Source organism: Phoxinus phoxinus (genome assembly GCF_949152265.1).
Source record: "Phoxinus phoxinus genome assembly, chromosome: 3".
NCBI classification, from domain to species: domain Eukaryota; kingdom Metazoa; phylum Chordata; class Actinopteri; order Cypriniformes; family Leuciscidae; genus Phoxinus; species Phoxinus phoxinus.
The window spans coordinates 6,336,968-6,349,991 of record NC_136878.1 but is presented as its reverse complement, the minus strand read 5'-3'; the positions used below and the strand labels follow the sequence as shown (position 1 = coordinate 6,349,991).

General features: G+C 38.5%; 1 protein-coding gene across 1 annotated transcript in view; it reads left to right on the top strand.

The window, feature by feature from the left end:
- The window catches only part of LOC306996280 (A disintegrin and metalloproteinase with thrombospondin motifs 12-like), a 37,779-nt gene extending 25,442 nt beyond the window's left edge, over positions 1 to 12,337 (top strand). The window contains exons 17-24 of the mRNA XM_079608614.1: positions 466 to 592; positions 1,555 to 1,765; positions 3,331 to 4,227; positions 4,948 to 5,100; positions 5,174 to 5,347; positions 6,769 to 6,915; positions 7,654 to 7,807; positions 9,572 to 12,337. Of these exons, the coding sequence (XP_079464740.1) occupies positions 466 to 592; positions 1,555 to 1,765; positions 3,331 to 4,227; positions 4,948 to 5,100; positions 5,174 to 5,347; positions 6,769 to 6,915; positions 7,654 to 7,807; positions 9,572 to 9,687 (1,979 nt within the window). The 3' untranslated portion in view covers positions 9,688 to 12,337. The remainder of the gene's footprint in view (positions 1 to 465; positions 593 to 1,554; positions 1,766 to 3,330; positions 4,228 to 4,947; positions 5,101 to 5,173; positions 5,348 to 6,768; positions 6,916 to 7,653; positions 7,808 to 9,571) is intronic.
- The last annotated feature ends 687 nt before the right edge of the window (positions 12,338 to 13,024 follow it).

The following is a 13,024-nucleotide window of genomic DNA, read 5'->3' as shown; positions in this document are numbered from 1 at the left end:
TCTGTCCCTTTAAATGCAAATGAGCTGCTGCTCCCGGCACAGAGGGCGGAGCTTCAACAGCTTGTGTCTTTTTACCTCAAACAGACATGCACTGAAACATTAAAAAACGTTTAGCCTTTAATGTTCAAACCGCAGTCAGACAATGATGGAGAGACTCAAGAAGAAGTGACAACATGTAGACAACATTTCTGAATGGTTAGTTGATGAATTTATGTAGCTTATGTGTAGTTATCTTCTAGTCATTGATTAGCATATTCTGTCTTGATAATCTATAAATCGTGTTCCGGGGGCGGGTTTATGTACATTTTAAGGTTTGTGATGTCACTTACCCAGGAGGAATGTTTTTTTTTGGTTCCAAACAATTGAATCGCAGTAGTTACTGGGTTTGTTGTTGTTTGAAATGTTCTCCCATCATTTAGATATCTTTGAAAGCTGATAGGTCTGATTTCTTGTCTCTCTGTACAGGTGAGCAGCATCAACCTGTGCGCTGTTTTGAGGCAGAGGTTGGCGTGGTTGAAGAAACACTATGTGACCCCAGTACCCGTCCTGATGACAAGCATCGCAAGTGCAAGAACATGGACTGCCCTGCAAGGTACGGTAATGTATACATAATGGCTGTGTGTTGTGTTCAGAATAGCACACCACCATACCCGTCGTATTTATTATTTCTGCAGTGTGTGGCGTGTTTACTGTGCATAGTATGCAGCTTTTCTGTACGCATCGAATAACCAGAGAACCTGCGACATTACACAGCAAAGTAAACTGTTCTAAAAACTGTATCCCATAATACAGCATGTCATTTCCAGTGTGACAAAAGAACCCGAAATCATATCAATGAGGTTTTTAAAAATCTTTTTATTGAACCTAGATTTAAAAAATAAGAAGTTTTTCTTTATTTCATCCCATTTCAAATATAATATAGGCCATAAACAGTATACAACATTGAAAAAGGGGCCTCGTTATTCATTAAAATCGGCTAAAACAAAAAAAATCTATTTTTATAATGAATATACATGACAAACACTAAAATATTTTATTGGGGAGAAACTGTGAGTGGAAGGGCCTTCAAATATTGTTGTGGACAATAGACCTTAATCAGGGTAGCGCCATGTTTAATTTTTGACAGGAATGAAAACAAGGCTGTGAGGGTTAGAATTGCGTTCAATGGATTGTACTGTTGTTTAAAAACATAGCGTTTATTCAGCTTGTAAAAATTACATGATCTAGGATTTTTATTCAGTGTATGCAATTGTAAAGTCTGAGTGGAAAAAAATATGAGATGGGAGGAAAAGTCAATGTTTTTGCGTTCCCCCAAGAAATTAGTTTCTCCGGGGAGAGAATGCAAAAGCATTGCCAAATCATTTTTCCTCCCATCTCATTTTCTTCTTCTTCACCATGTCCCTTTAGGGGCTCCTCAGGCTGTAAGTCTTTCCCTCACAGCCTCATTTCCATCCGTGTTACATTTAATATGGCATCTAACCTGGCTAAGGCCTACGGAGGGCCTTGAAGTAAAAAAGGTTGAGATACACTGGCCTAAACCCTTGCTGACTTCAGGTGGTGGCTGGGAGGATGGCAGACATGCTCGGCTACATGCGGTCACGCCGGAGTGAGAAAGCGCACCATTCTGTGTGTGCGTACGGTGGCCGGAGAGGAACGCGTTCTGCACCCTGGGGACTGTAAGCAGCTGCCCAAATCCAAAACTGTCTTACCTTGCAACCGAGATGTACCCTGTGGGTCAGAATGGACTGTGGGGAACTGGAGCGAGGTGGGCTGTTTTATTGCAAATTAACCTGATTAATGTTCTTTATGTAAGAGCTCTTATAAGAGCCTTTAAAGGGACATGGGAATTGCAAAAAAAAATGATATATCAATGCTTTTGCGTTCACTTGCAAAAATTTTGCACTGAAATATAATTCCTACCATCTCATATATTTTTTCCATCACCATGTCCCTTAGGGTCTCCGCATCAGTTGCATGTTTTGTGGATTGTTTGGAATTGTTTTTTTACTTTGACTTTAAAAGGCCAAAAATCACAGTAAAAGTAATAAAATCATAATAAAAGTATGGATGGATGGATGGATCTATGTCGGATGGATGGATTGATGGATGGATGGATCTATGTCGGATGGATGGATGGATGGATCTATGTCGGATGGATGGATGGATGGATATATGTCGGATGGATGGATATATGTTGGTTGGATGGATGGATGGATGGATGGATATATGTTGGTTGGATGGATGGATGGATCTATGTCGGATGGATGGTTGGATATATGTCGGATGGATGGATATATGTTGGTTGGATGGATGGATGGATGGATGGATGGATGGATGGATATATGTTGGTTGGATGGATGGATGGATCTATGTCGGATGGATGGTTGGATATATGTTGGATGGATGGATGGATATATGTCGGATGGATGGATATATGTTGGTTGGATGGATGGATGGATCTATGTCGGATGGATGGATGGATATATGTCGGATGGATGGATATATGTTGGTTGGATGGATGGATGGATATATGTTGGTTGGATGGATGGATGGATCTATGTCGGATGGATGGATGAATCTATGTCGGATGGATGGATGGATATATGTCGGATGGATGGTTGGATATATGTCGGATGGATGGATATATGTTGGTTGGATGGATGGATCTATGTCGGATGGATGGTTGGATATATGTCGGATGGATGGATATATGTTGGTAGGATGGATGGATGGATATATGTCGGATGGATGGATGGATGGATATATGTTGGTAGGATGGATGGATGGATATATGTTGGTAGGATGGATGGATGGATATATGTCGGATGGATGGATGGATGGATATATGTTGGTAGGATGGATGGATGGATATATGTTGGTAGGATGGATGGATGGATATATGTTGGATGGATGGATGGATATATGTTGGTAGGATGGATGGATGGATATATGTTGGATGGATGGATGGATATATGTTGTTAGGATGGATGGATGGATATATGATGGATGGATGGATGGATGGATGGATGGATGGATTGATAGATAGATAGATAGATAGATAGATAGATAGATAATTGGATAAATAGACACAGAGAGAGAGAGAGAGAGAGAGAGAGAGAGAGATGGATGGATGGATGTGCATTAGTCCAAGTCTTCGGAAGTCTTGCAATAGTGTTGGATGAGAACAAGACCGAAGTTCAAGTTGTTTTTTGCCTGTCAAATCTCATTTGTGCATTCACATATTTATATGTCACTTTTGCGTAGTAATTTGTTGCATTGTCATATTATTGAATTTTTGTGTTACTGGAATATATGATTGTCATCCCGCAGTGCTCTCTGTCTTGTAATGGAGGAATACAGTCCAGAACTGTCAAGTGCGTTGCAAAACAACCCAGCCAGTGCAACTCTTCCAGTCGACCTCGTTCCACCAACTTCTGTAACCTCCAGAGCTGCAGACCACGATTCCCACCTAGAGTCCCTCCTAAAATCCCAACGCAGGCCCCCGGGACCCAAGCACCAGGATACAGCACCACTACCGTGCCTCCAGACACCTCTACTCCCATTACAACACACACCAACACTTCCCCAACATCTGACATACTCCATGAAGATGACCGAGACTTTATCTTGGTGAGGGATGATCACAAAGACAATGATGGTCGGGGAGCGGTTCCCACAAATACTAAAGACCGGGGAGCTCCTGAGGACGAGGAGGGAAGCACAGACCTGCAGCCTCCGGATAAAAGCTACACAACGGGTTATGATTACATAGTGGAAGATCCAACCGGAGAAGAAAGAGCACGTGATGATGATGATGATATGTTTACTAGCCCTCCTGAAGAAGTCCCCGCATCCACTGTCCAACCAACCACAACCCGAGCACCAATGCATACTATCACTGACACAACAAAACCAACCTCTACCAGTAGAACCCAATACATTGATCTCACAACACATCAATGCACTAAAACAAGCACATTTGAACTAAATACCACCCCAAAACCCAGAGTGCCACATTTAAATACTCCAAGTCCCCAAGCAACTTTTCCTACAGTGAAGATACTGAGGAAGGCCTCACACACACCGAAAGGTCCCAACAAAGGCAAGGCGCCTAAAGCTCTCAGGCAGAGGCCGGAGACTGCGAACACCACCGATGACTATGGGAACCTGAATGCACGAGGTCCCGTCAGAAGGAGTGCATTTTGGGAAGTTGGCAACTGGAGTGATGTAAGAATGAAAACTTAATTAGTCGTTGTCTAAGGTGATCATCTGCCTCTCGTTGCATTACCTGCAAAGAATTATAACTAGACGTGCATTTTCAGAAAGAAATGGCAATGCTTTTGTTGCAGCAAAATAATTGTGTTAAAGGTTTAGGTAAGTTTAGGTTTTAGACTTTGAATGGCATGATGCTGTTGTTGTTCTCATGAATTTCATGTTTTTCAGTACAAAAATATTCTTGAATCAAGATATACAGTATTTACATGAGAATCAAAATGACATATTAACTATTTTTCTGATGAATATATAAAAATTAAGTGAGTTTATGCCTAAAATGGGGAGAAAATATCTGCTAAAAAAAGTTTGTTTGTTTTTTACCCCATTGGTAATTATTTTTTCTTTTTGAATTAGTTTTAGTTTTCTTACCCCGTTGGAAATTATTTTTTTCTTGCTTTTTGTTTTTCTCAATTTTGATATATTTCTATGATAACAATACTTTTTTCAGGATTTTTTTGATAAATAGAAAAATTAAGTCACTTTTGATCATTTTATTTATTTTAAAAAAAGGAAAATTTTTACTTACCCCAAACTTTTGAACATTGACCCCCAAACTAGTGTACCTGTTTATTTAGGCTTGACTTTACCCATGTCCATCTGAGGTAATAAAATGTAGTTATGCCGTACTAATAATGCACTCACTCTAGTCTCTAATGTGTGTTTCTTCTTCAGTGCTCCACTACGTGTGGTCTTGGGGCGGTGTGGCGGTCTGTAATCTGCAGCTCAGAGCGTGAGGAAGATTGTGCCAGTGTGAAGAAGCCAGAACCTGCCCGACGATGCAACCTACGACCCTGCGCCATCTGGAAGAGTGGAAACTGGACCAAGGTAAAGACACGTTTTCAAACGAACCCTTCATTATTGTATGCTGTTCTGAACTGCGATATCTCCCTCTCTTTAGTGTCCCGAAGGCTGTGTGACTGATATGAAGCATCGAGAAGTGCAGTGCATCGACACTCAGACCGGACGTCCATTGAGGCCGTTTCACTGTCAGGCTCTTTCATTCAAACCACCCAGCAGTCTGCCCTGCACCAGCCGGCCCTGCCTGCAGTGGACGAACTCGCCCTGGGGAGAGGTACTAAACTGAGGATGCACACAGTGGATACGGTGTCCGCCGTATCCAGACCTGATGAAGGACCTGCGCCTGGACATGACGACAACGCAGTCCTGAAGTGTCAACTAGTCTCTCCCCTGTGAAGGCCTCCTTCCCTTCCCTTTACCTCTGTACAGATAAAACGTTGTCAAAATGATTCCAGTTCACATGGATGCGCGGAAGCGACAAAAATGTCTGTATTATACATTTTTAAGGCCAGACAAGTAATTTGGTAGTAAAGCCAAGTAAAGCCAAAACAATCTTTGTTAATTTAATTTCATTATCACTGTAAAGCTGCTTTGAAACAATCTATATTGTTAAAAGCGCTATATAAATGAAGGTGACTTGACTTGACATTGCAGAAAATAGTTTAGTCTAGATAAGGCATGTGACGGTATCAAATTTTCATATCACGATAATTGCTGAAGCTTTGATTCAATTAAGTTACAAACCGTAAGTGTTGTCCTCCTAACAGGTTTAATAACTTTTTTCTTATAACAAAAAAACTCTGATCATTTAAATACAATAAAACAATACACAAAAATAATGTATAAAGTAACATTTTAGTCTCTATCTAGGGCATGTTTTATTCCAGATTCAAATGTTTAAAGGAACACCCCGACTTTTTTGGGACTTTAGCTTATTCACCGTATGCCCCAGAGTTAGATAACTCCATACATACCCTTTTCATCTCCGTGCGTGCCGTAACACCGCTAGCCTAGCTTAGCACAAAGACTGGAGGTAAACGGCTCCAGCTAGCATAGTGCTCCCAATAAGTGACAAAATAACCCCAACATTTTCCTATTTACATGTTGTGATTTGTATAGTCACAGCGTGTACAAACAACAAGATCACATGAGACACAGCCATCTTCTAGCCACCGTATACATACTGGGAACTATATTCTCAGAAGGCGAAGCACTGCTACTTCTGCGGAGTGAGTAGCGCAACACTGAGCGAACTCTCAGCTCCTCACCACGGGGCTTCTCAGGCGCTGCGAGCAAATCACTCGCAGAAGTAGCAGTGCTTCGCCTTCTGAGAATATAGTTCCCAGTATGTATACGGTAAATAGGAAAATGTTGGTGTTATTTTGTCACTTATTGGGAGCAGTATGCTAGCTGGAGCCGTTTACCTCCAGTCTTTGTGCTAAGCTAGGCTAGCGGTGGATGCGTCAGACAGTGTTACGGCACGCACGGAGATGAAAAGGGTATGTATGGACTTATCTAACTCTGGGGGATACGGTGAATAAGCTAAAGTCCCAAAAAGTCGGTGTGTTCTTATAAGTTTGAAACTTTTTGAGGTCATGCAAAGTTTGAGTCATGCATGTTGTTATTATGATGTATCATATTACCGTATATCAACACATCTAGTTTAGATAAATGTTCTTCATCTGTGATTGACAGTGCTCTAAAAGTTGTGGGCAGGGAGTGAAGAAAAGACTTGTGCAGTGCCCCGAGTATCAGCGCTGTAACGTCACGCTCAAACCCACCAGCACTGAGTCCTGTCGTCTGCAGCCCTGCACCGGCTGGCAGACTGAAGCCTGGGGTCAGGTAAAACACTGCACAAACCTCACTCTTCATTCATAGAAAAGAGGAAATGTGGTGTTTGGCTCGAGATGTGTTGATGCACTATTAGTAATATTATTCTTTTTTAATTAATGCTTTAATTCAGCATGGCAAAGAACACAACAAATTCCTTGTGTTTGCGCACACTTGGCGAATAAAGCTGATTCTGATTAAACTGATCAAAAGAAACACTAAAGACATTTATGATGTTTAAAAAAAAAATCTAATTAAAATAAATTCTGTTCTAAAAATATGAAGCACAACTTTTTCATCAATAATAATTATAAGACCTGTTTCATGAGCAGCAAATCAGCACATTATAATAATTTCTGAAGGATCATGTGACACTGAAGACTGGAGTTATGATGCTGAAAATTCAGCTTTGAAAACACATAAAATATATTCACATAGAAAACAGTTATGTTGAGTTAACATAATAATATTTCACAATATTACTGTTTTTACTGTAATTTTGATGAAATAAAGCCTTGGTGAGCATAAGAGACTTCGGTAACACTTAAAAATAAGGTTCCTTTTGTTAATATTAGTTGATTAACTTACAATCCATGATTTGTGACTTGTTATTCCTAGCCTGAAGTGAGTGGTATTTATCATCGTGTGGCCAGGACTTCCCTAATCCAGAGAGCATTTTATTGGACAAAAGTTGGTATACGTCCCTCCCTGTGCATCCATAATGTCATCAAAGTTTTTATTGATTGACAGTGCTCCAGAAGTTGTGGTGGAGGGGTTCAGAAGAGAGCGGTGCGGTGCGTGAACCAGGAGTCCGGCGAGGAAGAAAAGACGTCACTGTGTGCAAATAACAATAAACCTGACAGTGTGCAGAACTGCAACCCAGAGGAGTGTAAAACTTACTTGGGTAAACTCAGTTATATAATATCCTGTCCTGTTTATTTCATAATTATGATTAACATACAGTGGCCCCTAAATGTATTTGGACTCTTAATAGTGCTTAAATGTCATTGCATTAGATAACAAAATGTCAAACAAATACTGCAAGATATTCTCTTCACTTATTTTTTCTTCATTTTTGCTCTGTCTTTTAGTCAGCTGATGTTTTGTTGATTTTTAGTGGATGTATGAAGCCAAAGTGTCCAAACAGAGGAACCACAGGTTTAGTTCATTACATGAACTATCAGCATGATCCACTATACACTGCAGTTAAATGCTTTCTATTGAAAACAAGACCTAAATATTGCGACCTGCGTCTGCCTACTTTATTAACTCCATAAACTGGATCGCTTTATGAGCCAAGCGTTAACAAGTCTCAAAACGTGTATAATAAGTGTACGTGGCAACACTTCAAGTCTTACAAACATAAACAAAACATGATGCCTCCGTAGACTGTGGTTTATTTAAAATTACAGAACACAAGTCTCTAGTTGCTGTGGTATTACTTTTCAGTCAAAAATAGCTGATGATACCAAACACACAAGACTCCAGAACATTGCTATGGTTACCATACTGTCAATCATCTGTCATTTTGGAAGTGAGTCGTGTTCTGACACACACACACACACACACACACACACACACAGAATGCAAGAGATTCACTCCTCTATTCACTCTCATGTTTGGTTAGATTAAAATGAACCCTGGTGCGATTGCTCTGTTAGTGCAGTTCATTTAAATAAGTGTGAACGCTGACATCTGAAGCCGCTGAAAACATGGGTCTCGCTCCGCTTCCAAACGAACTCTGATGCGGTTTGAATAAAATGTGAACTCAACATGGACCAAAGACATATAAACGAACCAAAAAGGAGCATGATGTCACAAGGTGCAACCCTAAAAAGGACCGAGTGCTCAAGCATACCTGTTTTTTCTCATCAGAGTCACGATGTTGCCCATCACAGTTCAGTACAGGCATCAGAACCGCGTCTCCTCGTAGCAGATCTGCGTTTGTGTGTGTGTGTGTGTGTGTGTGACGGAGGGATTCCTGCCGCTGTTTTGACTCCTTTACACATTTTATAAGCTCTTCACGAGTTCTCAGCTGGTCAAAATACCATAGACTACGCATATACAACGAGCACGTTTATCCCAGCACACGGCATTGTTTAGGATGCTCTCTAAATTCCTTGTCATAAAAGCCGACCAATCAGGTTGTGAACATATCCCTGTGCCTTTAGGTTCAGTGTTAAAATGCCAGTGTGAGCGCTAAGCGAACCAAGACTAAATGTTTTGGCGGGGTTTTTTTCGGTCTGTACCATAACCAAGCAAACCGAATTACAAGTGTGAACACCCTAAATGCAGTTGTCACTCCAGAAAGTTTAGTGTGTACGTGACCACTGTCAACATGTTATTTTAGTGAAAATTTATTTTTGTAAAATGGTTTGCTTCAAAAGTGTGCTTTCTTTCTGTAAAATAAGTTATTTGATTGAATGTTTTGCTATCTAATGCAATGACAACTCTATTTATACATGTGCATGCATGGCTTACGTGTGCCATTGTATGAAATCTTTTTTCGTGTAAGAGACCAGAAATTGATCTCTTTACCCAAGACATTGTGGAAAACAGTGTGCTACCATAGATCACTTATTTTAATGTGCTGCTCCATGTCTTTATAGTTTATTTTTTAAAGCCCCTTAAATATTTTTGTTGTTGTTTTTCCCCCTCTTCTTTGCAGGTTTGGTTTGCAAGAAAAACAGCATGTCGACGCGTTTCTGTGAGAAACTCAAGCTGCTGGGTCGCTGCTCCCTGCGCTCCATCCGCAAGCAGTGTTGTGTCACGTGTGTGATGTAACACTTGCAGAGGTCAGGCTTGGGTCATCGACCACAAGCGCAAACTACTGGACTTGCTGCAGGCAGGGTTCACGGTGCTCTAGAAATGCAGACGTCCCTCTCAAATATATGAAAATATGAGGTTTTTACTTGAACAAAGAATCCTGGGCATGTTTCCCTCCATTTGTTTCAAAGTGCATCATGAAATGCATCCGGACACATCAAGCTTTAGTTACAGGATTCATCCTCAGTTAGACCGTTAACCTATTGTCTTTTGCACTCATTTTGGAAAATGTTATGTCATTCTTTTTAACCCAAAAAGGTGTTTTGACCGGTTTACTAGTGAAGAACTGGTTGAACGCATAGCAAGACACCTTTTTTTTACAGATCCATTATTTACAAATCATGGATCAGTTGAAACTGCCATGAAGGGAGCAAAACTTTTGCACGTAATATTCAGGTTATTCATTAAAAACAGTATTTTTTATCTGATGTGTCATGTGACCACTGTCTGATGAACATTAACGTTTTCACAGTATAAGGGGAACATGTTTTTCCATTCCACTGCGGTGCTTTTCCATTGTTTTTCTATGTAAACACGAGCTAAAAGGATGAGTTTAACCTTTGCGTTCGCATCTCGCGCTATTGTAAAAATGCACCTCTCAAGTTAAAAGTAGTTCAACTTTTAAAAAACTTGTTCCACTGACCTATGTTTAACTGCAAAAAAAAACGTGTTTTGTGTGAAACAGCCCTAAATGTGCAGTTCTTAAATGAGTGTAGGTTTATGAACTTATTTTGCACAAACCTAAAGTTACGCTTCAGGGTTTGAAAGTTCAACTTCCAACAGATATCAGACATTACTTTTTAATTAATTTTTACAAAAAGTAGCTTGAAAACCTGTGCTCTCAACCATCTAGAATATGGAACTATCTTTTACTCGCACTACAAAAAAAAAAAAGTCTTCTTCAAATATTTTTGCCTTTTTCCAGTGCAAATGGTTTAAGATTCCACAATCAAGATGCAAGTGCAAAATGACAAAATAAGTCCTAGTTTTATGCATAAACTCACTTAATTGTGCTCAGTTTTTTTCAAGACTTCATTTTACATTTGCATCTCAAGTAAATGTATCTTGATTTAAAGATGTTTCACTATTTGTGTTGGAAAACAGGACAAAAATATCGTGGAATTTTTTATTTGCAATACATTTAATGCCATTAAGACTTAATGCTCTGATTTAAGACCCTTTTAAGGCCTTCGTTTGTGTAAGTGCAAATTAAGACTCTTAAAGACCTTTTTAAGATCCACAGAAACCCTGTAATACAATAATTTGTCAATGTATGAATCAGTTTATGTAGAATTTTTAACAGATTAACCCAAAATATTATTAGACAGCATATTATAGGCTGCTTGAAAAATTGAGAACATGCATTTGATTTCGGGGAGTTATGATCTCTTTGTTTGGGTTTGTTTTTTGCAAAAATTGCTTCACTAAGCAAATAACATCGCTAACATCTCAACATAAACTGAGAATTTGAACACTTTTTTTCCTGTTAGTTTTGTTGATTATTCGTTTTCATTCGGTGAATACTGTCGTAAAAGCTTTTCATTTAATCTGTTTATTTTTCCTGCTATAAACAAAAGATCCATAATTCTAAATGCAGCAAAAAACACAAAACGTAGGCTAAATGACTGTAAAGTGACAAAAATGCAAAAAGTTTTGAACATGCTGTTTTAAAAGAAGAAAAATGGTACTTTAAGCAGTATGCATTTGTAACTTCATTCTCCAACCCTTATTACTGGATGTTTTTAAAATAGTTGTCATCCAGTGAATCATTTTTTGTATTTTGATGAAATGCAAGTAAAATATTTTAGGTACTAATTTTATTTTATTTTTAAATCCAAAGTAGCCAGCAGCTTTATAATTTTGGGTTTATAAAAGATTTTGGTCTAGTTTAGTTTCCATACAACTATTGTTATTTTAATTTTAAAAAAAATATTTCTTCTTAACAAAACACAACCGTAACTAGATTTTTTAAATAAGTTGTTACACAGAATATAAGATAGATTTGGGTAATCTGCACTGTATTTGTGGTAGGGTTTTTTAGTTACAGTCATACGAAAATATGGATCGAACGTGAATATTGTATTGGTGTGGCCCACGGGAGCCTCGTGGTGCTGTAAACTGTTGGTGCTCTGTGCGTTTAAGACATTGTTAACAAGTTAAAAGCACATTACACTGAGGACGGAGGTGTTGCAGGTCAATCCTCTTTGAACGTTTTATACTGCTCATCTGCACCGCTGATATGATCATCAATAAATGCAGTCATGATGCGTGATGCAAGATCTTTTGTCTGTTGTTTGATGAATTGCCTGATTGCTTTCAGATCATTCTGAGACCCTGTGTGAGATCCAAGCTCTGTTCTCAAACCTAGCGAGAAACTTGACTCTTCTGTAGTTAAATCGTGTACTAAGAAAATGAAAAAGTTGCAATTTTCTAGGCCAATATGACTAGGAACTATGTAACTACAGAAGAGTCAAGTTTTAAATAGGAAAAATATCAAAACTCTTTGTCATTTTTTTGAGAGAGATGCTAACGGTCTAATCAGATTCAATGATCTATGCTAAGCTATGCTAAAAGTGCTACCGCCAGACCCGGAGATCGGCTGAATGGATTAGAAAACGGTAAAACTTTGAACTTGGAATTATAAGGTTCTATCTGACTTTTTTTTTTTTAACTTCTTTACATTATGTGATGTTGTTTTTTAAGTTGTGTACATTTTGGAACTTTTTATTTAGAAAATAAAAAGGTTATTTCTACACAGTCGAATGGAATGCAAAAACTTTAAAGCGCAATATCTCAAAACCAGTCAGAATGCAGATAGAGCCTTATAATTCCAAGGTGGCGATTTGCTTGACCCTGTGTCAGTTCTGTAAAAGGTACTGTAGGCAACAACATTGTGATAATGACTTTTAAGACCTTTTTAAAGTCTACATCCAGGATGCATTGTGACCAGCTCCGTTAAAAAATAATATTATAATGTACCATAGTGAATCAGGGTAACAAAAACACGTTTAGGAAGAAGGATTGATGATGTACTGACTCATTTAAATTGTGTTAATTTTGAACAAGTTAGTGTACCTTTATTATTCAGTGTTGAAAATATTTTCTAAAAATGTTCATTTCTAAATAATTAATTATAATTAATTTAAATAAAAGCGATATTACTGTATATTATAAAATGGAATTATCTATATTATTTTTATTTCAAATAAATGGTGTTATTTTGAACTTTCTATTAATCAAAGAATTACAAATATTTTTTATTAAATTAATGATTTCTGATGGATCATGTGCTATT